The sequence below is a fragment of the Chelon labrosus genome (genome assembly GCF_963514085.1).
Source record: "Chelon labrosus genome assembly, chromosome: 14".
Lineage (NCBI taxonomy): Eukaryota > Metazoa > Chordata > Actinopteri > Mugiliformes > Mugilidae > Chelon > Chelon labrosus.
This window is the reverse complement of record NC_140347.1, coordinates 4,316,964-4,343,010: the sequence shown is the minus strand read 5'-3', so window position 1 is coordinate 4,343,010 and position 26,047 is coordinate 4,316,964. Positions and strand designations below refer to the sequence as shown.

The 26,047-nt window shown below is 43.4% G+C and overlaps 1 protein-coding gene across 2 annotated transcripts in view; it reads right to left on the bottom strand.

Moving 5' to 3' along the window:
- Positions 1–26,047, bottom strand: part of naa20 (N-alpha-acetyltransferase 20, NatB catalytic subunit) — a 163,280-nt gene that overhangs the window by 5,940 nt on the left and 131,293 nt on the right. The window contains exons 9-28 of one of the 2 annotated variants that reach the window (XM_084560708.1): positions 25,864–26,021; positions 25,694–25,768; positions 25,217–25,350; positions 24,949–25,006; positions 22,919–23,026; positions 22,762–22,806; positions 22,477–22,608; positions 22,299–22,343; positions 20,953–21,047; positions 18,594–18,729; positions 14,686–14,793; positions 14,126–14,215; positions 13,909–13,981; positions 13,636–13,719; positions 12,913–13,010; positions 11,184–11,263; positions 10,993–11,049; positions 10,410–10,478; positions 9,567–9,695; positions 7,290–7,402 (exon numbers count right to left, since the gene is read on the bottom strand). In XM_084560708.1, coding sequence (XP_084416834.1) covers positions 7,290–7,402; positions 9,567–9,695; positions 10,410–10,478; positions 10,993–11,049; positions 11,184–11,263; positions 12,913–13,010; positions 13,636–13,719; positions 13,909–13,981; positions 14,126–14,215; positions 14,686–14,793; positions 18,594–18,729; positions 20,953–21,047; positions 22,299–22,343; positions 22,477–22,608; positions 22,762–22,806; positions 22,919–23,026; positions 24,949–25,006; positions 25,217–25,350; positions 25,694–25,768; positions 25,864–26,021 — 1,887 coding nt within the window. The remainder of the gene's footprint in view (positions 1–7,289; positions 7,403–9,566; positions 9,696–10,409; positions 10,479–10,992; positions 11,050–11,183; positions 11,264–12,912; positions 13,011–13,635; positions 13,720–13,908; positions 13,982–14,125; positions 14,216–14,685; positions 14,794–18,593; positions 18,730–20,952; positions 21,048–22,298; positions 22,344–22,476; positions 22,609–22,761; positions 22,807–22,918; positions 23,027–24,948; positions 25,007–25,216; positions 25,351–25,693; positions 25,769–25,863; positions 26,022–26,047) is intronic. The other variant, XM_084560709.1, reaches the window with a different exon arrangement.

Below are 26,047 nucleotides of genomic sequence, written 5' to 3'. Positions count from 1 at the left end.
CATATTGGTTCTAGGGACAGAGCTGCCTCCTCCAATATGGACGTATCGCAACAACGGGCCAACCCGCTCAATGAGGCGTCTATGTATATAAGTCTATGGGCGTATCTGCTCCGCCTTCCGCCATCGTCAATTTGTCAATATTCCACACGTGTTGGGCTGCGAGTGTGTCGAGCACATATATACGTCATCTATGGGAATTTATCGTTTTTATCGCGGGATGACATATTCTTACCGTGGCGAATGTTTTTGACGATATATCGTAAACGATAAAATATCGCACATCCCTGGATTTACTTCTACACTCTGACACACAGCAGCAACGATCTGATTGGTCCAGCAGATCTTTGCAGGAGCAGAATCCAGATCAACTTTACCAAACTAAACCTTTGTAGGAGAGACTGGTTTCATGTTCTATGTTAGAAAGGTTTAAAGGTTCCTCTTAGAACATAGAAGCATTGAGACTAATCTGGCTGAGACTCAGATTATGTTTCATATCAACCAAAAAACTCAAAACTCTACATTGCAAATTAAATAAATAAATAATCTGGGAATAAATAATAACTGCAGGTTTACTGATCATGCTTTAGGACGTTGGACCATCTGATGACTGATATAAATAAGAAACCTTGATCCAGGACGATAAGAAGACGCAGATAAACTCTTCAACAACAGGAACGTCATTAAATAAAACTGAAATAATCTGCATTGGTCCATAAACTGAATCAAAGTCAAGTGGGGAAATATTTCAGCAGTTTCCCACTGACCGCTGCAAAAACACACAATTAGCCGCCAGCAGGCCGACTGCTGTTGGCACATTATCATTTTGTTTTTGTCATTCAGTTTTCATGTTTGATTATCTCCTCCGCCAACAAACCTTAAGTGGACCACCCAGCCGGGCTCCAATTATAACTCCACAACACTCTGGTCTTCTTTTTCTCTCGGCCCGGCGACGACTCAAAGGAGAGAATTACAAGTGGACACCTGTCAATCTCCTTAATTAACAATGATCTGAAAGTGTATAGACCTCCAGTCTGTGTCGGACAAAAGCCAACAAAGGATTACGCTTTAAATCCTCAGGACACGCTGTGTCCACTGTATTAATGCCCTGGATTACAACAGCGCTAAACAACTAAACGTCTCTCTCCACCTACGTTTCAATTAGTTGGGCGACTATTTGACTCAGATCCCGACCAGAAGGCTCAGCTCTCTCATCACAGAGGCAGGACAGTAACTTTTCTATCGGCCGGACAAAGCGGAGGCTTCACGGGACCAGAAAACCTCCAAACAAAAGACGTCCACGGGGACATGGCCTGAATCAGAATAAGAGTCTGATATATATGAACCATCAGCTGAGACGGGATCATTGTCTTTGTTCAATGCTCAAACGTACAGAGGTTTGTTGCTTTTGTTCTAAAGTAAAAGAATCAATCAATCAGTTGTGAGTCTGTAATTATACTGTACTTGAAGTCAGTGATTTGGAGAATCAGTAACTTTGATAGTAAGTTATAATTAGGGACGTCCTGAAAGGTATCAGGGACAATAACATTTTAAACATGATCAAATCTGAATTGGGCGCTTCAGTGAAGCAGCAAGAAGAAGACGACGACAAAGAAGAAGAAGATGATGAAGACAACAAAGAAGACGAAGACGATGACAAAGAAGAAGAAGACGACGACGACAAAAGAAGATGAATAAGACGACAAAGAAGACGAAGAAGAAGACCAAGACGACAAAGAAGACGATGAAGAAGACGACGACGACGACGACAAAGAAGAAGAAGACGACAAAGAAGACGACAAAGAAGACGATGATGACCGAAGAAGAAGGAGGAAGAATAAGACGACAAAGAAGAATAAGACTAAGTAGGAGGAGGAGGAAGATGAAGACGAAGATGATGACGACAAACCAATGAAGGTGAAAAACACAAGGAAGACGAAAAAGCTGAAGACAACGACAAAGAAGAATTAGAAGAAGAAGGAGGGGGAGGAGGAAGACGAAGATGATGAAAACGATGAAGACAAAGCAAAGAAGGTAAAAAAGACAAAGACTAGATCTGCCATAAAACAGAACCACGTCACTGTAGCACCACAAATTCTTCTTCTGTTTTAAATGTGGTTGGCCAACGTCAAATCTGACAAGAGCTGAAGAAGAATAATCCAGAGTGTAACTATGTCTGCTGTTTTAATGAAGGTAGTCCTCTGTTAGTCAGTAACTAGTGTGATGTGGATGTTTGATGAGGTGGTAGTAGTTGATCATCTAAACAGAATCCATGGAGTCCACTCAGTCAAAGGCTGCACCCAAACAACAACAACAACAAACACTGAACGTTTAAAAGAAGAGAAAAGTTTCCTGGAGACAGCGTTAAGGAGAAACATCTTCCAGAGAGGGTTAGGGAGTTTATGGCAGCGTTGGACGACCAGAACATTTCTGGAGTAGAGAACACAAGGTACCAGCTACCCTCTCCACACTACATTAACTCTGACAGAAAGATTTATTGGACTGAATCCAGTCGACTCTAGGAGAAGACAAGGAAGACAAGGAGAGACTTTAGGAAGCTACAGGAGACCAACTCTAGGAGAAGACAAGGAAGACAAGGAGAGACTTTAGGAAGACACAGGAGACCAACTCTAGGAGAAGACAAGGAAGACAAGGAGAGACTTTAGGAAGCTACAGGAGACCAACTCCAGGACATTTAGGATCAGATCAGGATTCAAACAGATCTATGTGCAGCTCAGGTCAGAGTTTCTAGAAGCCTCAAAGAAAAAGCTCTTATCACCAAGGCCATGAGAATCTGGTGACTTCTCTTGGTGACCAGCCAGCGAGAGCATCTATTATGTTCAGTTGTTACTCTGAAGAGGAGGTGGGAGATGGAGGGGGGAGTCTGGGGGGAGGGCTTACCCGTTACCGTTACTTTTCTGCCCTGGTTAAAATTTGGTGTCACTGTGTGTCAGGGCGATAATGGCCACCAGCAGAGACTCCCCCGGCGGGTTATTAAACACCAGCTGGTTGGACCGCGGAGCACAAAGCCCTGCAGCGTGTTGGGGAGGCGGCGCGTTGACACATCACGGCAGGAGGTAGCGGCGCCGTCAAAGGGGGAAGTTAACTTTGGTTTCAAGCCTCTTCAGAGCGCATCACACACCCAATCAAACCCGGATGCTTTTATCAGGGAGGGGGCTACTGTGTCCAGCGGAGCCACTCGACAGTCTCATTACCGGGCCTGGTCTCCCACAACGCTAATCAGCAACCCCCCCCAAACCCTCACCCACCCTCACCCACCCACCCATACACAAAAGCCCAGAGGACCAAAGCCTGCAGTGATTACTGGCCGAGCAGGGGATTGGATCTGAGAAAGTGTTATCTGGACAAAAGCGAGCGTCTGGCCTCCTGATGCAGAACAAGAACTACTTGTCTGACAATCACATTCCTGGAGTCGCTCCACATTCAGACCAGAGAACCTGAACCCCCCCAAGACCCCAGAGTCCTTCATGTTGACCCCAAACATCAAAGATCATAACTGAGCTTCGTCATTGCTTTGCACCAGGATTATAGATTTAGACAGTGGACCTACACCAATCAGCCACATCATTATGACCACTGACAGGAGAAGTGAATAACATTGACTTCATCTTGTGACAGTTCAGTGTTCTGCTGGGAAACTTCTGGACCTGGCATTCATTGGTGAGGGTGTTACTTAGACATGTAGCACCCACCTAGACCAGACCAGGCACCCCCACCCCATAGCAATGACACTCCTTGATGGCAGCAGCCATCCCCAGCAGGATGCAGCCACAAAAACACGAAGAACAGCACAAGGCAGAGGTTGCGCTAGACTTTTTCGTTGTCTGTCATTTTGACTGACAGGGTCATAAAAGTCCCGTCATAATCTGTAAGTCTTGTTAATTTTGAGATCCTGTTCGTGACGCCAGGTGTTAGGGAGGAATTTGTGTTGATGCCGATGAAGAAGAAGTAGTACCAGAGTCCTGTATGTCTTATGCTGAAGGAGTTTATTTAGGCTCGATCGTGGAGAACCGAAGCTTCGTCATCACAACATAAGTGCATGAGTCCACCTCAATTCTAAGGGACAAACAGTAAAGCTCAGATTCTTATACTAGAAAGGTGGGCCGAGGCAAAAAAGGGGAGATGTGTTAACATCCAATTGGCTATAGTGCATAAACATGAAGATAAGGATTCACACCAGCTAGGAAATACAAAGTGTCTTCCAGGGACGGAGGACGTTATCATCTAACTCTACAGCTATGTCTGTAATGCAAAGTATCCTCCAGAGAGTGAGATTGAAGACGCCAAAGAGGGACCTTGATATTGGCATGTTCCTCGGAGAGAAAATAGGGCAGATAACTGACACCAGCAGTAATCTAACATTAACCACACAAACTATCCATAGGGAAGAGAAATTATTCACTAACAAGTCTGGGCTGAAGACCGTGACTGCTAGCGTTAACAGCTCTTAGATGGTACCGTAGGGTTGAAGTGCTTCAGTGATATGCAAATTACATTTTGGTAGCCGTTAGCCAAGTTTTGATGTGTGCATCAATTAATAAGGTCACTCGCCACCAAGTGGTCAGGGGTGTGAATTGCAGTCTGTCAAAATGACGGATGGCCTTCAGATTTTTCCGTCACAGTTTTTCAAAAAAAAACGGTCAATGACGGAAAATATTCGGTTAACGCGACCCCTGGCACAAGGTGTTGACCTGGCCTCCAAATTCACTAGATCCCGAACTGATCAAGTATCTGTGGGATGATCCACAGAGGCCCCTCCCCTCAAAGACCCCCCACTAACAACATCCTGTTGCCAGACACCACAGGACACCCTCAGAAGGCCCATGTCCATTCTCTGATGAGTCACCACAAGGGAGAAAATATTAAGGTGGTCATAATGTTATGCCTGATCGGGAGGCCACAACAGTCTCTTGGGTTGTATCCTCAGCTACGTTCACGTCTCTCTGTGTTGGACAGTTTCATCTTTGACTGGTTTCGTTCTATGTAAAATAAAAAAGTCTATAAATAAAAAGTCGATGGTTCAACGGCTTCAGGCAAAGATCAGTGAAAATCTAATGTCATATAAACGCTCCGACTCATTTCTGTTCCAGGTACTTGAGCTGATAAAATAAAAATCATCCTCTTCAGAGCTCCAGTGATTCTCTTTTATTAAAACTATTAAATAGTAAAAAAATAAATAAAACTGAACCAGAGTCCTGGATTAATAATTACCAACTCTAACATCAAGAACGAGCGGCGGGGGCCAGGGGAAGGTACCGCTGCAATCCAGGAGCCCCCCCTCCACCCTCCACCCTCCACCCACCTCCCATCATTTGCATCAAGTGCCACCAGAATAGCAGCGACTCCCCCGCAGGTTATCAGTGGGCAGATGAGATTATTCATCTACTTGCAAATTGGCACATCAAAGTCAAACTGGAGAAGAGCCGGCAGAGAGGGCCCGGGGTCGGGGGCCGGGGTCGGGGCCCCGAGCACGGGCCGTGATTAGGAGCCGGGGGGGGGGGGGGAATCTGCCTCGATACACGACGAGGCGTTCAAGAACAGAAGAGAAACGTTTAAATCTGGATTATTTGTTTCAGCGACTGTTCTCGACTGAAATAAAGACGGATCAAAACATGATTTCACTACACTGAGAAACTAAATACTCGTTCATCAGAGCCTTGATTTGTTCTTAATTTTTAGAAGTTGACTCGGGAGAAGCACAGATGTTCTACAGCTCTACACCGTCCTGGGACCAGAGCTGGAGGAGGATGATGGAAAACTTATCAGTATTATTAACAGTACATGACAACGCCTGCTCACCACACTGGAGTCCAGTGTAGAGGAGGTGGAGAAGAAGAAGAAGGAGGACGAGGAGAAGAAGAACAAGGAGAAGGAGAAGGATGAGGAGAAGAAGGAGGAGAAGGACGAGGAGAAGAAGGAGGAGAAGGACGAGGAGAAGAAGAAGAAGAAGGACGCGGAGGAGAAGAAGAAGGACGAGGAGGACGACGACGAGAAGGACAAGGAGGAGGAGGAGAAGAAGGACGAGGAGGAGGACGACGAGAAGGACAAGGAGGGGGAGGAGAAGAAGGACGAGAAGAAGAAGGACGAGGAGGAGGAGAAGGACGAGGAGAAGAAGGACGAGGAGAAGAAGGGGGAAGAGGAGGAGGAGTCAAACGTACTGATAACCAGCTCGAGTATCAGCTGTAACTGGTCTGAAACACATTTCCTCGTCCTCGTTGATTCAAATCTGATTTAATATATAAACCTGATCTCAAACTATTCAACCGTGTTTATTATGTTTTAACTGAAGGTTGAACTGAAACTCAGTAGATGTGTTTAACTCTATCAGCACAAATAAAACGTTAAAAGAACCACTGTCAAATGTTAAAGTATTTTATACCAAACAGAAGAGATCAGGGAATGTTTCTGTGAAGCACTAAAATCATTTTCACCTTCTCATATTCTGGGTTTGAGGAAGCAAACAAACCCTCAGGTACATGAGAGCCTCGCCGTGACCTCGTGACCTCGGGGAGCGGCCATCTTTGAGAGAATACTGTGGTTGAATTAAACGGAGCTGTTTTATTGTGGTCTTCTATGAGCAGGTTCATTGTTCAGCTCAAGGTGACGACGGCTTCGACTTTCAACAATTCACTCCGTTTGTCAAAGTTCATTGACGACCTTGGAGGCAGCGGACGACGGCAGCAGCGTGTTTTTATTAAGTCAGACTGTGTTAACTTATTGTCTACATTTAAAGGAGTTTGACAGAGGAGAGCGTCTCAGCTCCTTAAACTGTGTCTGACACCAGAATCAACGTAACACTGGAAACTTTGTGAAGGAGAAGAACCGTCGAGGCTTTTCTTCCTTTCTTCGTCTGAATAGAACACCTTTATATTTTTCTGGCCTTGATTCACACCAACGACTGTGGTTTGAACTCGGAGCTTATTATGCTGCTCTGGGGGAAATGTTCAGTTATGTTGTAAAATGCAAACACCAACAGCTCACCTGTAAACCGGTTTACTGCCAGGGTTTAAAATTCAAGATGATCTCCATTTGAAATATCTAGAAATCTCGTTTTGGGGATTAATAAAGTTGTGATTCTGTGTCTGTGACGAAGGCTAAAAAGGTTCAGATCTAGTGGTTGAAGCTGGTGTTGCATCTGTTTTATATGAACGGAGGCAGAAAGCTGCATTCATCCAACGAGGATAATTAGAAAGACAGAGAGAAGAAGGTATATGAGGAAAGAAAAGGACGATAAAATAAAGATAAAGCCAGGTGCTGATCAGGTGTCTTACGTTGGAAAGGCTGGTGGCTGCTACGTGGAGGACGGTAGTTTCCTTGGTGGTAGTTTCCCGGTGGTGGGGTGTTGCTGTACTGTCCTCCATGTTGGTTTCTGTTCATGCTGTGACTGGAGGGAGACGAGAAATAAAACTAAATCATCATCATGGTCACAAATATAAATATAAACATATACACAGCTTTTTAAACCTCCAGGTGATCTCTGGTTACCTTTGCCCTGTCTGTATTAATCAGACCGGTATTCTACATGACAATAAATAAATAAATCGATTTTTCAGAACTGGGCTTTTTTCCAACTGTAGCGTTCTCCCATTGAAACATATGGGATATTCGCCAAGTTTTCCATTTCTAAATCTGCTCCTCTTTCTACACAAACCAACGAGCCAACAACGTGAGAGGACAGTGGCAGAGAGCATAGACTCTATATAAATATGGACAATACGTCTCCACTTCCTCTCATTGGTCAAAACTGACTCTATTTTCCCGGCTACACGGGCGGCGCCATCTTGCGACTTTGAAGCCCGAGTCTGATCAGTACGGTCTGGGGGCGGAGCCACGTGGAGCCGTGATTATTGATGCCCCGCCCACTTTTCCTCCAGACTCACTAACATTTTAATTAATACTACGCTCTGCTCTACCTCCACTAGTTACAATGAAATGTTGGATTATACACTGTACGGGACCTCTTTACGGAGGCGGTTGGCATGGCAACGATGTCACATCCGGTTTCTATAGCATCGAATTACCAAAACTAAACTTATACAAAAAAAACTGACACTTGAACATTCATCAACATTATATTAACTACCTAAAACGACTGAAAATATCCTTGAAAAAAATAAAATAAATTGTCGTGTATTTTAGTGTTTTAGTTTGGCCCAAGTCCCGCCCACTAACATGGAGGGGGTGGAGCTTATGACCTATACTGCAGCAAGATACCAGGGGGAGCTCTACTTGATTTGGCTTCACTTCAGAGGAGAAGTTCCATGGATCATCTTTATACAGTCTATGTTTGAGATGCATGTTCAATTAATAAGCCCCAAAACAAACATAGAGGGAGGATGTGTTTGTCAAAAAAAAATCTAACGCTGCTGCATGAAAACAGGAATATCAGTAGAATATAAATGTTCGTTAAACAGCTCAGCAGGAACCGGTGTTTCTCTAGATTATCTTTCAGTGGACAAAGAAGACGGTTTCCTCCAACTACAGGTAAATATCTGGTTGTTAACCTACAATAGTCATGTTTCATGTTTCTGTTTCTGAGAAGCATTCAGCTTTTTTTATTGGTACATTTCTTTTTCACAAGGGTACCTAATGAACTGATGAGTGTGTCTGTATGGATATCTTAGTGTAACAATCCTCTGCAGTGTCTAAAACACATCCTTAAAAAGAGATTACTTTCATCCCTGGTTGTCTTCTGCCCCTGCAGCGAGTCAGGACAGTGTTTTAAAACGAGGAATGTGTTTAAATGTTTGTGCGTCCCCATTAACCAGCCGTCCTTGATTATGATCTAAGCTCTCTTCTCCACGCCTCGATATTATCATTAAGGAAATGTGAATAATTGAACATCTGGCTCGGTCCGACTGCAGCGTGTTTGGGAATTAATTATGCGCAGATTTGAAGGAACACAATGAATTTCTGTTTTTTTCCTTCTTTCCTACAAAAACCAAACTCGTTAATTCAGTGATTCAGGCAGTTATGAGCTGTGATGGGGCCACATGGGCAGCTGCTGAGAGGATGGAGGGAGGGAGGGAGGAGGGAAACCTGGAGACAACCTTAAACTAGTCATTTAATGGTCACAGCCATCTACACCTCGACCGTCAGAGCCTCTGAAGGTTTCACCTTCCTTTACACTGAGACACAAATACACAATCAGTGGCCAGTTTATTAGGTACACTAGAGAAAACTGTGAAAAGATAGAAGATGAATAAAAGACGACGAAAGAAAGTCAGAAAGAGAGAGGAAGGAAGAAAATATGAAACAAAGGAATGAAAGGATGAAAGAAAGAAAATACACATTGACTAGTGTACCTAATAAAGTGGCCAGTGAGTATATTGGTTATTATTTTTCCAGTCCAATTAAATAATAAATATCACATGTTGCCATATGCTAGCCGTTAGCATCTGCATTAGCATCTGCTCTAGAGAGTCTTTGTTCTGAAACCCAACGACGTCTCTGAACTCTCTGCTGCTTTATATTTATTTATTTATTTATTTCAATCAGGTCCATGTTTCCAGATGTTTCCAAACCAGAACTCTGACGCTCAGACTCACCCCAGAGCCCTGAATCCAGACTGGTCCAGGTGAGCCTGGTTCCTGTTGGGGTTGAAGCCCAGCTGAGGTCTCCATTGTTGACGGTTCCCTCTCTCATAGTCCTCTGGTTTCAAGACCTTATTGGGCATCCTGATAAAATAAAGTAAAATTAAATTAAAAACAGTTTATTGTGTGAGAATAATTTACTTTTATTGACGAGGAGTTTAGACTCTGACATGACTGAACATAAAACCTCATGTAATCTGAACAGATCTATCAATTTAAAGAAACAGCAAAACGAGCATCTTAAAGGGTTATGGACCAATATTACTCTGTCATCATCGAAATAGTTAATGTAAACAGCTACTGAAATTACTAACACAAATAAATGTTAAGATAGTGATTGAAAATTATATAAAAAAATAAACAATGAAAGGAAAGGACAGGATGAACGAGAGAAAGAAAGAAAGAAAAATGGATGAAAGAAGCAAAGAAAGGATGAAAAAGGGAAAGAAAAAAGAAAAGGCATGAGAAACAAAGGAAGTTTCAACATGAACTGACCATTGGAGTCATGAAGGAGGATTTAGTTCAGGTTATATTAGAACAGAAACAGAACATCGTACCAAATCTTTTCATCGTCTTTATAAAACAACACCAGTGAATCCTCGTCTTTCTGTTTCTAGGAGTGATTTATTTACAGACTCATGACTTTTATCAACTGACTGGACGTCTGAGAGTAAAGAAGGAGGTTTCATTATATCGTCCCACATTTTATTAAAATACCAAACGATGGCCGACAGTAAAAACCAGTCGTGTCCTTCGCTAAGAACAAGGGCAGAAGAAAAAAAGAAGAAGAAGTCTCACTTTGCTCCAGACAGGAGGACGGCCTTGAACACAAAACCATCTGCATACAGAGGATCTTTGTACTTCACGCTGTGGAAGAAGAAGAAAAATATTTTAATCTCAGGTTTCATTAGATCACAGCTTTTATTTTTAGCAGGTTAAAACATAGACCATATATAAATATGGACGACACGTCTCCACTTCCTGTCTTTGGTCAAACTGACTCTATTTTAACACTTTATCATGTATCAATATTATATTAACTACCTAAAATGACTAAAACACACCTCAAATAAATTTTCAAGGATAGTTTCAGTGTTTTAGTTTGGCCCAAGTCCCGCCCACTAACATGGAGGGGGTGGAGCTTATGACCTATTCTGCAGCCAGACACCAGGGGGAGCTCTACTTGATCTGGCTTCACTTTAGAGGAGCTGTTCTGTCATCCATCTTTATATAGTCTATTGTTCATACCAAATGACAGAACCCATCTTTGATAAAACTTGATATGTAGTTCAGTGTTTCAGTTTGGAGGGGGCGGGGCTTAAATGACACCCAAACTCCTCCTCCTCCCTTTACTGAGTGTGTACGTGGATGTCAGACTCACCCCACGGCGCTGTTCTGTGAGATGTCACGCAGCGTGGGGATGGGCGACTTCACCGTCCTGGAGGATCAGAGAGAAAGTGAATAAAACAAAAACCGGCCGTCACCACTGGACGGTCCCTCCTCTGTTGGAGTTAGAGCGTTTAGAAACGGGACGAGATGTACGTAAGTGAGAGCGAAGCAGGCGTTTCTTACTTATCTGGTAGAATAGGGTCGTCATCAAGATTTAATGTACCTTGGATTCCATGGCACAGCTCTGCAGGGATCTCAGTGCCCTGATGGGAAACACAGCAGCAGTTTGTATCTAGACGGTGACTAGTCGTCTACATCTAACAAAATAACAGAACTACTTATTCGCGTTCGTCCTGATATCACAAAGAAAACATTAACCAAACCGCCATAAATTCATGTTGCACAGAGGATTTACATGCTTCTCCTCGTTAGCGTAAGAGCTCGTCTACATAGTCGCTGGTTTCATCTTTATAACACTGTCTAGACGCCCTTGTACCAGCAGAATCCAAGGAGACGTAAGTGTGAACCACTGGATGAAACAGGAAATACATTTATAACGTCCACATTAATGCATCGTCTCATCGGTGGAGCTCTTTAGGCTGCTAAGATGAGCAACTATTAGCTGAGAGGCTAGGAAGCTAATAGGAAGAGCAACTATTAGCTGGGGGGCTAGGAAGCTAGGAAGAGCTACCTTTAGCTGTGAGTGTGGGAGGTTAGGAAGAGCCACTGCTAGCTGGAAGGCTAGGAAGCTAGGAAGAGCTGCTATTAGTTGGGAGGCTAGTAAGCTAGGAAGAGCAACTATTAGCTGGGAGGCTAGGAAGAGCAACTATTAGCTGGGAGGCTAGGAAGCTAGGAAGAGCTACCTTTAGCTGTGAGTGTGGGAGGTTAGGAAGAGCCACTGCTAGCTGGAAGGCTAGGAAGCTAGGAAGAGCTGCTATTAGTTGGGAGGCTAGTAAGCTAGGAAGAGCAACTATTAGCTGGGAGGCTAGGAAGAGCAACTATTAGCTGGGAGGCTAGGAAGCTAGGAAGAGCTACCTTTAGCTGTGAGTGTGGGAGGTTAGGAAGAGCCACTGCTAGCTGGAAGGCTAGGAAGCTAGGAAGAGCTGCTATTAGTTGGGAGGCTAGTAAGCTAGGAAGAGCAACTATTAGCTGGGAGGCTAGGAAGAGCAACTATTAGCTTGGAGGCTAGGAAGCTAGGAAGAGCTACCTTTAGCTGTGAGTGTGGGAGGTTAGGAAGAGCCACTGCTAGCTGGAAGGCTAGGAAGCTAGGAAGAGCTGCTATTAGCTGGGGGACTAGTAAGCTAGGAAGAGCCATTATTAGCTGGGAAGCTAGGAAAAGCTACTGCTAGCTGGAGGGCTTGGAAGCTAGAAAGAGCAATTATTAGCTGGGAGGCTAGGAATCTATCATAACTCCTTTATTCATTGTAAATCACTGAACGTTTAGAAAAGATGAAGATGAAAACAGAGAGCTCCTCAAACTCTGATTCTCTAAAAGTGATCAACCAACCAGAGTGAACTCTCTGACGATTCTTTCACTTAAATCTCTTTTCCATGTAAACTTTCACAGAGACTTTTCTCTCTGAGTACAGTAACGTATCTGGTCTCACACTCATCAAGAAGAATTCACCCAGCGAACACAACATGAGCCTCGACAACAACAACAACAATCGCTTTGGTTTGCAAATGAATAATCAAGCAGACGACACCTGCACAGCCTCAGCTCACATCTGCAGCTCAGTGACGCAGCGCAACATTAAAGCCTGTTATTATAGACACACAGCAGCTGACTGGGTGGGTGTGTGTGTGTGTGTGTGTGTGTGTGTGTGTTACACTACAGCTACAAGTCAATGAGGAGCTCACTGCCTCGTCTTCTGTCTGATGTACAGTGAAACGTCGGTTCTGTGTTCGTTACCTCGTGAGATTCTGAGCGGTAGAGCTCGAGGATGAAGTCGCAGAGCGGGTGAGACTTCCCGAGGAACAACACGTCGCTTCCCAGACTGTTTCTTTTCACTGAAACGAGGAAAATAAAAAGAGAAATGAGGGTGTTAAGAGTTTTATCTAGAAATAAAAATAAAGCTCAGGTTTTTCTGTTTCATTTAAAAGATGGAGAACAAAGTTACACTAGTGTTTTATAGATTATAATCTGCAATATGAAAAAATAACTCATGAATTATACGGGATCTGCACTCAGTGGCCAGTTCATTAGGTACACTAGTGAACGTTACACACTGCACAAGAAGTTTGTTCTTGCAGCTTGTTCTCGACTCATCAGCAGGGCAGAACTTATTTCTCGTGTTGTGTCCGGCAACTATTCTGCGATTGGTCAGAAATGGGAAGTGGGCGTGGTTAATGTGGAAAAGCGAATATTGTCAGTGTGACCGCTAATCTCTCCTGGGTAGAGATCGTACTGTGTACATCTGAAAATAAAAATAAAAGTGCCTCTCGTTGTCCGTCTCCCACAATGCTTAGCGTGTGTGATGTATGCTGTAGTGGGCGGGGCCTATGAGGACTTCCCCGGAGTTCAGAACTTGAGTTTCTCGTGAAGTATAAATGACCAGAACAGAACAGAACGAACTTTGTTCTTGTTCTCTCGGCCTCCAGGAGCGAGAACAAACGTCTCAACACGCTGACTCACCTTCCTCGGACGTGAGGTCGGGGTAGACGTCAGCCAGCGCCGCCCTCAACCGACGTTCATCCACGAAAGGCAGCAAAGCAACACCTTGAAAGAGGAACATGAGGAGGTTTAGCTCTAGACGTTCACGTCCAGCCCTGAGGAACACTTTTGACTTTTTAACATCAAACTATAAAAAAAACAAAGCAAAGCTACAAAGGTTTTCAGATCCAAAGAATTAACTGTTTTAAATCACGTTCCCATAATAATAAAGGCCGTTTAAAGGGACAGACTCACCCTGCCAGGCGTATTTCTTGCCATTGAGATCGATGGCGAAGTCGTCGGGGTAGAAATCGATGATGGAGGATTCCTGAATGAAAGGAAACGAAGAAACTATAAGAAGACACGAGGCAGCAGCAGCAGCAGCTGATATATTATATGTTAGATAACTTTAGTCTTCTCTCTAGTGGAGGTTCATCTGTTACTGAGCCTCTTCCTGATCTCTACAACGTACCGGGCTGCTCATGAGGTTCCTCCACGTCAGGGGCAGGAAGTTCCCGCTGGCAGCAGGAAACACTCCCATCAGCTGCTCCAGAGGCTTGAACTGCACAGAACAGACGATAACACGAGTCACTTACAAACGTTTAGACTGAGACGCTGCTGTAATGATTATTATTCACATAGAGACGTGAGAACAAGGCTTTAGACCAATAACCTGCTGATGTTAACAGGTGTGTGATCCTACGTGTCGTTTATCTTTGCTGCTTATTTTTATTCTCATGAAATCTCTTTTAGATTTGTTTAGAGTTTCAATCTTTTAATTCAACAGATTTCTTGTTCTCCTTGTTTGTGTCGTCAGTAAAGTGAGGATTTTATTTAACTGTACGGTCTAAAGTGTTTTTACTGAAAATATGACAACGAACATCTTGAATAAAGATGTTGGGACTAAAAACTGAATCCTTCAAAGTCAGAACTGATCTGAAATCTGTTCCCATTTTTAGATGAGCTCCGTCTGGACGAAGAGTTACGACAGACAAACAGACGAGAAGGTTTTTATTATTTATTTTTTCTTACCGGTTTCGTGTCCTTCTCAAAATCTGTGAACATTTCTTTGATGTCCTTGAAGTCGGAGGCGAACGGAGCGTAGTGGAACGGGAAGTACCACTTCCAGGAGGCGCAGCCCTGAAACCAAACAAAACAAGAAAACAACCAGAAACTTTAAGAATAAGAATAAGAAAACCTTTATTTGTCCCACAATGGGGAAATTGAACTTTACATGTGGAGGAAAAAGGAGTTTAAAATAACGCCACGTCTGAGACAATATGGAGGTCGTATGTGTGCTAGTATCTTTGACTTTCAGACATTTAAATAGTTTAACATATACATATAACACAAAATATACAATATATGGTTACTTTTATAGATTTTAGATTTTATATTGTTAGACATCTGGATGAAAAGAAGAATCTCATTGTGGAGGGAACATGTTCGTATTCTGGGCCTGTGACAATAAACTCTTTGAATAAGTTTAACAGAATAAAAGCGGAAACAGACACAAAGAGATGATTTAATACAGGATGTGTTTACATTAGACTCAAGGCCGAGTCACGACTGAAGATCTAAAGAGTTATTGTTGAGGTTTAATGCTCTCGCTAGAGGAACGAATGAATCTCTAATAAAAGAATGAAAACGACCAGAGACGCAGCAGATTTCCTTCAAGCCTGAGAACAACGGTTATAAAACTAAACGTCAGAGAAAAACAGAAACTCGTCAAATCTGAGGCTGAAACCAGAGACGGCTTCAATGAACCAGATCAATCACTTGGTAGCACGATAAAATGGGACTTTATCTTTGTGTTTTCTAGTCACCTTAAAGTATTTTCCTTTTGTCTTTTTTCTATAAAAGTTCAACAAAATGAACAAGTAACATTTAGAGGAGACACTTGGGTTGGTTCTGATTTTATATTACGTTTCAATTAATTCTTCACTAAAACTCAGATATGCTAAGTTGTCAGCACAGTTTATTTTTACATAAGATAAGACTTTATTGATGGAGATATAGTCGTTAAAACGGACAGGAAAATACGGAGAAAAACAGAAAATGATCAGATCTGAGACTAAAACTAGAATCAGATGATAAACCAGTAGAATTATCTCAGAGGTAGATTTATTTTCTGATCCGTCTCTTTCCTCTACAGAACATTCCTACTACGTATAATTAAACCGTCTGACTCGCCGGCGCCCCAAAACGAAGGCAAAGAAAATGTGAAAACGTAAAAAGCTTTTCTTTGCCCTTTTTCTGTAAAAGTTCGGCGGCGACACGAAGCTTAAACTTCAATCTGACGAGACGAACCAACGCGGCGGCGCTGACATTTAAAAACCCGAATCCTCATCAGACTGGTGTGAAACACTCTCAGCTCTACGGAGTTTAATCCTCCACATTCAAACCGTGTGTGTGTTTGATTCTCACAGTCTCTAACTTCCTCACCGCTGGAGGCTTTTAGCTCTGGGAGGAGACACTTCCACCTAAAACATCCTCATCTCTCTCTCTCTGCGTTTACGGGTGAAATAATAAAATAAAAGTCCAACCCTGCAGACCTGGCGTTTGGACCACTTATCCTTCCTGAGCAAACACGCCTCACACCAGAGAGCGACCTTCACTCCCCGCCAACAAACCCAGCGCTCCTCACGCCGCGGCCCGTCTCCGCTTTAAAGCGGCGCCGCTGCGTTATTAGAAGATGCTCATTCACATGATAATACGGGGCCGTTACCATGACAAAGGGACGGCCGGGGCGACGATCGCCGCGTTCAAACGCCTCGCGCAGATCATTTATGGTAATGCGGCGAAATGTTTTGTCTCCGGGAGAATTTCATTTGTGGCCGAGGCCGGCGGGGTCAAAGACCAGCGAACCACCGCGGATAAAAATACACCGAGCGCCCCGCGACAGGTGAACGGAAGAAATAAAAAACATAGAAGAAGCTCTATTTGATTTGATCATATCATAAATTTGATTGTTTTCTGAACAAATCAGGACTCAGATTAACAAATACTCATTAACTCATGAGCTGAGTCAAGTCATTAGAACAGAAAAAACAACTAATCAACTATTTTATGACAGAATGTTTGTTCTTCATCAGTTTCTCTAAACAATAGTTTTTTTTTTTTTACACTGAAACTGAATATTTGGATCATTAATTTATATAAAATGAAAGTATTTTATAAAAGTCTTTTATACATTTTTTTAAGATATTAACTAAAAAAAAAAAAAAAAAAACTAATCCTGCCTTCAGCCACTCACTCGTCTTAAGTTTCAGACGAAAGATAAAACGACATTAATCACATTAATTTCAGTAACGATCATTTGGAAAGATTTAGAACAATTAAGGATCTTCATTTCTTTCTTTAAAAAAAATAAATAAATAAATAAAAAAATCGTACGAACCAACAATCTCAAAATAAACGAAACAATAACAGCTTTTCAATTATTAATATTATTCGTTTCAATCAGAAATATCCAGGGGAGATTCAAATTGAATTTTTTTAATTCATCTGAGCCTCAGTAAAGAAATAATAAAGAAAAACTTCACATAAAGTTATTCCTCAGGCTGTGTACGCTGACACCAGTTAAGATAATATAATATTAGACTTTACTGAATCCTAAGGGGAAAATTTTGTTTAGTAGGGATGCACCAAAAATTTTTGCCCGAAAACCGAAAGACAAAATTTTTGGTGCATCCCTACTAAACTAAATTTTGGGCAGAAAATTTGTCGCCGAAACAACGTGGCCGAAAACAGGATGTTGTGATGATGCAAGCAACAACCGCAGCAATTTTCAGCCGAAAATGGCCCAAAAGTGCATTTTCCGTTTTCGGCCAAAAATTTTTGGTGCATCCCAATAGTTTAGATTTAAATGTAAAAAAAAAAAAAAAAGTACATAAATCATTTCCATGTGCTGCATCAAGCTGAACTAACTACGGTTGAAGTGTTGGAAGGAGAATATAAAAGATGGACCTGATGAATATCATGAACACTGCACAAGAATTAAAAAAAAAACAAAAAAAAGCAAAATTGTTAATGAATCTAACTGTCTCTGAGGCATTCCTAATATTGTGTCCGCCACGTTAAGTAAACCGTGACACTGAACTCTCATAAACCTGTTTTTTCTTGGTGTTCCTAATAAACTGACGTCAGTGTTTCTAAAAGTTTTGAAGGAAAACAGGAAACAAAGGAACAAACTGTTGCTGCAGGTGGAACTAAAAGAATCCGTCTTTATTTCTATTCACTTTCTCATCTATTGATTAAAACATGTTGCGGCGTTGTCGTCTGCTGAAAGGAACAATTTTAAAAAGAGCGTAGTATTGATTGACGAGCAGGTAATAAAGACTAAACGCAGCCTTCATCAGAGCACCGACCAGTAAAAACAAAGGAAGTGAAAACTCTTCAGAGCTCTGGATGAGACCGGCTCCGTCTGGCCCGGCCGCCGGCTGAGGTGTGCGTGATCATAACTCTGCGGCGGCGTGAATGTGTGGCGGCGGAGAGCAGACACGTCCCCCCGTCCGCCGAGGGCCCGCTAATGAATTCATTCAGAGCGGCCCCCGGGGATCGGCCGTGGATTGGCGAGCGAGCGGAGTCGACGGCGAGCGTGCATACGCAGAGAGAACAATCAGCTCTGACAAATCCCCACCACCTCCACCACCACCACCCCCTCCTCCAAGGCTCTTCATGAAGACGGAGGATTATTTCATTCTGACATAAAGATCAATATTTTACATCAGAGCAGCATCAACAGGTCTTCACTGTTAAAGAAAGACACTGACGAACCATGAAGACGCCTTCTAAAGCTCTCTGGCCATTTCATTAGGTACACTAGTCAATGTATTCTCAATCTAAGGTGATTTGTGTTGAGTTACGTGTTGAGTTACGACCATCACGGCTTTGAGGACACATTGAGTAGACAATAGGTGAGGTGAGCTGGTGATTACCTGGTAGTAGTAGCGCAGCACCCAGCAGAGACCCTCCACGTACGACCGAACCACCTTCTTCCTGAAGTCCTCGTCCGTCACGTCCACGTCAAACTTGGTCTTGTAGTATCTCTGCTTCCAGCCGTCCTCCCACAACCTGCAGAGGACACGGCCATGGTTACACGATAGTCTGGTTTATAGTCAGGCTTCATTTCTACGCCTCCGATTTGACGTCTGGACGTAAACCTGATGGGCAACTACCCAGAAATGTAACCACTCGGGACGTCCAGATCTTTAAATATTGATCCTGATCTGATTGCTCTCCTGTGTCTTCCTAAAGTCTTCCCTTGTCTTCTCCCAGAGAAGACCCTGATACCGTTCAGGACGTCCCTAATTGACAATGACAATGTAATAGCATTTAAACAGGAGACGTGATTAGTAACATGATTCTGGTTCCTTGTCTTCTTCTTCTTTGATTTTTGGCAGCTTTGACACCAGCTAACTACCGTTAAAACAGAAGAAGAAGAAGTTTTGACGCCACAGGGACGTCAAGCCAACGAGGGTAAATTTTGACTGATCATAAGATAAGTTTGGGTTTAAGTTTGGTTTCAGGGTCCCGGGTCAACACATCGCTGCTAGTCTACTCCTAAAAACCAGCCTCAGTTTCTCTTTCTGTCTGAATCACCTCCAATGATCAAAAACACTTTAAAAGCTCCTCAGTTAACAATACGTCACCTTATTCTTGGCAGTAAACTGCCTTGACCTAGAAAACTAAACCCCCTGTTGATTACTGGATGATATAATCAGGTATTTATAGTATGAATAAACCTAAACATTAAATCAAATGGTTGTCAGGATGTCTGTTCATCTATAGGCTGAAATAAAATAAAATAAATAACTAAAACCTGCAGGGAGAGCTTAACAGCTTTGACTTGTTGGTAGATTTGTGGCGGCGATGCAGCTCTGCACACATAATCAAGGCCGTCCAGCATCTGCGTGGCGGATCCTCGGAGCGGCCCGCTGGGAGCGCCGGCTCCTGAGAGGAAAGCCTCCATGAATACCAATTTAGCCCGACGGATTTAGCGGCTCTGACGAGTGCGTCACAGAGGAATTTACTCCGACGCTCCTGCTTTCCATATTAATCACGTGCGGAGGGAAGTGGGAGCTGTTCAGCAGAAGGAGTGTGTGTGCTACAGCTATGTCTGTACTTGTGGGGTCCAAACACTTCAAGTCCACTGTGTTAGTTGGGTCTGACGACACGGTGTGGAATAAATGTGACTTGTGTTGAGGGTTGGGGGGTAGTGTAAGGGTCAGGTAAGGCCTTCTCTTAAGCTTTTTGACCAGGCAGCACCTCAGCACCATCAGTAGTATTTAATAGTACTTCACAGCGTGCATTTCTCTGAATCCATCTCCGTGTACAGAAGCTAAAGGTCTAATAACTTAAGATAAGAAAAACCTTTATTCGTCCCACAATGGGGAAATTGCAGTTTGCAACAGCATGCAGAAATGATATAATAATAGATATATTGCACATATTAGGAGTGCTCGTTGTGGAGCCTAACAGCAGCAGGAAGGAAAGACCTTCTGTATCTTTCCTTCACACATCGAGGGTGAAGCAGTCTGTCACTGAAGCTGCTCCTCAGTCCCGTCAGGTCACCGTGCAGGGGGTGGGACTCATTGTCCAGCACGGAGGACAGTCATATATTACTATTCATCAAATAGTTGATGTTCAGCCTCCTTCTCTCCGTTACCACAGGACGTTTGGTGAAGTTGTTAACTGACTGCTGTCCAGAGGATTTGAACAGTTCCTCTGCTAGCATTAGCATTAGCCTTTTCAGATGCATTGCAGTTGTACTTCCATGTTGTTATTGTCACATGTCTGTTTGTATCTAGGCCATGTGGAGAAACCCACAGTCCAATGTTCCACGAGTTACAAACCTTGTAGGTACCAATTAAAGGACCAGTGTGTAGGACTTTCTGCCATCTAGTGGTGAGGCTGCAGACTGCAACCATCCAAATGTACAAGAACCACCACTTTAAAACTGTACAAAACCCTGGTTTGGTGTATATATATATATATATATATATATATATATCTACTCTTATCCTATATTTTATGTGTACAGATTGAGATTTATTATTTATTTATAAGTTGTTTCTGTACAAGAGAGCAAAGTTGTCAGAGTCAAATTCCTTAAAGCTGATTCTGATTCTGATTTAAAGTAAAAAACATAAGAGGCCCTCGTGAGCAGGAGCTTGGTTTGTCCAATCATAGAAACAGCACCTGACTCATTGGACAACACTCCAGAAAGAGGCACTGTCAAAGAAATACTTGATAAACAAAATTAAACCCCCACCCGCCCAGCTTGTGAAGGCGTACCTGACGTTGTCTTCAGGCTCCGGCTCGCTGTCGCTGTCATCGGCCTTCCTCTTCATTCCTCTGCCGTCTGTGCCGTCACTGGGTCCTGCAGACGACTGAGCAGGGCCACGGAAACCCAAGACAAAGACAAAACAAACGTACCAATTAAAATAATACTTTTACCGCCGATATGTCAGTGACATCCAGCTGTGTCGTTGAGCTTTGACCACTCTGAGAACCAACAGACCACAACTACAGCAACACTGAGACATGAAGCTGAAGACCTCAGACTGATAGAAGTCAATAAAGAGTCAACAATGTTGGATTTATTTTATAGTTTGTTTCCTGTTTTCACTTAAAAACTGGACAAATATACCGTCAACAAATGTTACTGTAAATGGTTTGAAGTCATTGAGTTTGTTGCAGTATGTAAATAAACCTAAATAAGTATTTTTTTGAAGCAGCTTCAGACATCTAAGCGCCCCAGAACAACTCCTGCGAGGATTATACTTAATGCCACTACCAACTATTTTCTTCTGTAACAGCCTGAACGTCTACAATGACCAATAAAAACCTCACAAAGCTGAAAGCTGCAACGTTTCATCATCCAGATTCAGATTTAAAGTACCTGCTGATCGCTACACATTTTAATTCCTACTTGACTTTAAATTTCACATCACGTCATATTAATTAGAAAACCAATTAAAGGACATTTTAATCTTTGAATGCTACCACCGTCCTGCTACATGTCACAAAGCAGACGAGTTATAAAACCTTTAATTTCTGATGCGTCGGCCGTGTAGCTGCCATCTATACGCCGCGTCTGAAGGACCCCGCGGCACCGAGGGAAAATAATCACCGCCGTAGCTACTTAGCCTTCCCTTAAACCGCAGCCTTTGTGCTCTTCTCATTCATGTGCTAATCTATGGCCGCCTATTGTTGGTCCATAAAATTTCCAGCGCGGCAAGAGCAGGAAATTCACCGGCTCGAAAGAGACACTTTAGACGGAAGCAAGACCGTGAACCTCGATCACAGAACTATCAAGCGTTTTACGCTTTAAGTGACGTTTACATGACATAATATTATTTGCCCCCAGAGAAACATTCAAGATTTTATCGTTTGATATCATTCTTAAATATTAGGGATGCACCACAAAATTTTCGGCCGAAAATCGAAAATGGCCCAAAAGTGCGATACAAGTTTTGGACTTTTTGGACGGACGAAAGGTTTCGGACTTTTTGGACGGACGAAAAGTTTCGGACTTTTTGGACGGACGAAAAGTTTCGGACTTTTCCGACGGAAGAAAGGACTTTTTTTTTATATTCATGTGTTTGTGTTTACAGTTAAATGAATCAGAGACGACTTACGTTCCCTCCGTTCCTCATCATGGCCTTCAGTGACTGAGCTGCATCCTGGAGGAAAAACGTTAAAATAAAAAGACGGTTCATCGAGTCTCTAATGAGCGTTTATCACCATCAACATATCCTCCCCGTCTGAACCCCAAAACCTGACGCCTGGATATTAGTAAAGACTCATCATGGGCACCTTGTTGTGCTGCATCCTCATGTCGTAGGCCTGGTGCCGGGCGTTCTGGACGGCCTCCGGTCGGTCCCTCCGTCCCAGAGCCTGAGGGGCGAACTGACCCGTGGTGAGGTAGGCCGGGCCCTGCTGCTCCGCCTGAAACCAACACAGGATCAAAAACAAAACAAAAAAAACACTGAGACAACAAGAGGTCACTGGTTCTAAACTGAGAAAGTAAATCCATTGTTTCAGTGTGGGAGAAATATTTCAAAAGAATCCTCCTCCTCCTCCTCCATGTGATCCACTCACCTTCATCCTCTTTCGTTTCTCTTTATTTCTCCTCTTGAAGTTTTCCTAAAGAACGAAAATGTGACATATGATTATTTTATTCCTCATCTATCCGCCCTGACCCATCAAAGACCTCGGCTCCTTTACAGAGATTAAACTCAAAGCAGTGAAGTCTTACGTCGTCCTCTTTGCGTTTCTTGAAGATGTTGTCCTCGGCCACGCCCACCGCCTGCATGATCATCTCCACCCGCTCCAGGTTGACGTAGCCGTTCTCCGTCAGGTAGCCCTACGGAGAAACAAATAAAAATAACTACCCGTCCCAGAATGCTCCACCTCCAGGAAAATGTTTAAACCACAGTCTGTATATAAATATGGACACGGTCAGCGCCATACTACAACTTTGGAGCCAGAGTCTTTGCCGTGATATCGATGCCCCGCCCACATTTCCTCCAGACTCACTCTAGTTTTAGTTTAATTAATACTACGCCCCGCTCTACCTCCACCATCTTGAATTTCCCTTGGGATTAATAAAGTATCTATCTATCTATCTATCTGCTATAAGGAGATGATGGATTATACTCTGGATTTACACTATATTACCAAAAGTATTCGCTCACCCATTCAAATGATCAGAATCAGGTGTTCTAATCACTTGGCCTGGCCCCAGGTGTATAAATTCAAGCACTCAGGCATGCAGACTGTGAAACAAGACATTTGTGAAAGAATGGGCCGCTCTCAGGAGCTCAGTGAATTCCAGCGTGGAACTGTCATAGGATGCCACTAGTGCAACAAATCCAGTCGTGAAATTTCCTCGCTCCTAAATATTCCACAGTCAACTGTCAGCTCTATTATAACAAAATGGAAGCGTTTGGGAAAAACAGCAACTCAGCCACGAAGTGGTAGGCCACGTAAAGTGACGGAGAGGGGTCAGCGGATGCTGAAGCGCATAGTGCAAAGAGGTCGCCGACTTTCTGCACAGTCAATTGCTACAGAGCTACAAACTTCATGTGACCTTCAGATTAGCCCAAGTACAGTACGCAGAGAGCTTCATGGAATGGGTTTCCATGGCCGAGCAGCTGCAGCCAAGCCACACATCACCAAGTGCAATGCAAGGCGTCGGATGCAATGGTGTAAAGCACGCCGCCACTGGCCTCTAGAGCAGTGGAGACGCGTTCTCTGGAGTGATGAATCACGCTTTTCCATCTGGCAATCTGATGGACGAGTCTGGGTTTGGAGGTTGCCAGGAGAACGGTACATTTCAGATTGCATTGTGCCAACTGTGAAATTTGGTGGAGGAGGAATTATGGTATGGGGTTGTTTTTCAGGAGCTGGGCTTGGCCCCTTAGTTCCAGTGAAAGGAACATTGAATGCTTCAGGATACCAAAACATTTTGGACAATTCCATGCTCCCAACCTTGTGGGAACAGTTTGGAGCGGGCCCCTTCCTCTTCCAACATGACTGTGCACCAGTGCACAAAGCAAGGTCCATAAAGACGTGGATGACAGAGTCTGGTGTGGATGAACTTGACTGGCCTGCACAGAGTCCTGACCTGAACCCGATAGAACACCTTTGGGATGAATTAGAGCGGAGACTGAGAGCCAGGCCTTCTCGACCAACATCAGTGTGTGACCTCACCAATGCGCTTTTGGAAGAATGGTCAAAAATTCCTATAAACACTCTCCTCAACCTTGTGGACAGTCTTCCCAGAAGAGTTGAAGCTGTAATAGCTGCAAAAGGTGGACCGACATCATATTGAATTCTATGAGTTAGGAATGGGATGGCACTTCAGTTCATAGAATGAGTAAAGGCAGGTGAGCGAATACTTTTGGTAATATAGTGTATATATATTTATTTTCTTTACAACTCTCACGGTCGACGGGAGCAGTTGGCATGGCAACTGTTGGACGCCATTGTATCACATCCTGTTTCTATAGCATCAAATAACTAAAACAAAACCTATCCAAAAAACTGACCAACGTTATATTAACTACCTAAAACGACAGAAACCATTCTTGAAAAAAAATTATTTGTCATGTATTTTAGTGTTTTATTTCAGCCCAAGTCCCGCCCACGAACATGGAGGGGGTGGAGCTTATGACCTATACTGCAGCCAGACACCAGGGGGAGCTCTACTTGATTTGGCTTCACCACCATCTTCCACCGTCCATCTTTATACAGTTTATAGTCGAGATAAATGACGATACTCACTCCGGTTTTGTGGACGACGTCTTTGTAGATTCGGACCAGTCGATCGATGGCTCCCTCTCTGAGAGGAAACAAGACGATGATCAGTGAGTCAAAGATTCAGTTTGACATTTTACACATGAAAATTTAAACCCCAACTCCCCACCAGGCTTTAAGAACTGAAGACTCAGTTAAAGTCCAGTTCTCCTTGTTTTTATCTTGTTGTTTTTATGGATAAATACAAACGAGTGTTTCACGGTGATAGAAGAAGACCGAGGGGGCGGGATCTAACCTGATTTCTAAAGACGGAAGATGAGGCAGGAAGTCGTTCCCGACGAAGAAGCACATGAAGACCCAGTCGTCCACGCTCCTCTCAAAGTCAAAGGGGAACGGCAGACTGGCCATGGTCAGCTCTCTGGCCAGGTACTGAAAGAAGTCAGAGACGAGGAGACGATGGGTTTAGGAATGAAGGCACAGCTGGTATCTGACCAGACTGTGGTCCCGTAGAGACCAAATAAGACTGACTATCCATCTATAAGGAACATCTACTGAGTCATTTATCTTTGTTTGACCAGGTATCTTGAATTAAATTAGATTTCAGGCCAGTCACTGTCATTTTAAGAGACCACAGAGGAGTCAGGTTGTGCCAAATATTTCTGTAGAAACCACAATAATTTCAGCAGGTTTTCTAAACTTCTCTAAAGGTCTAGAACAAAGTCTGAATATTCAAGCTTATTCAAGTTTAACAGCGTGAACATAAACGACCGACCTCCCGCAGAACACAGAGTCTGATGAATATGAACTCCTGCTCAGACACCGGCACCTTGTCGGCAAACTCGTCGTGCTGGAAGTAAAGAAGATAAACGGTGTTTGAGTTTGTGACGCAGCAGCACACAGAAAGAATAAAACCCAGCTTCAGTAAAATGATTGGCTCCTCACCTGTCCCTGCTTCTCTCGGGCCATCCCCTGACAGTCCTTGATGTCGTGGCCCATCTGTCCACAGAGGGCGCAGGGCCGCGGCTTGTTGGGTTTGAACTCCTCCCTGATGATGGTGAAGTTCGGCTCGTGCGTGGCCAGGCCCAGCATGATCAGGTCGGCTGAGACGGGAACAAAAAAAAGAGGG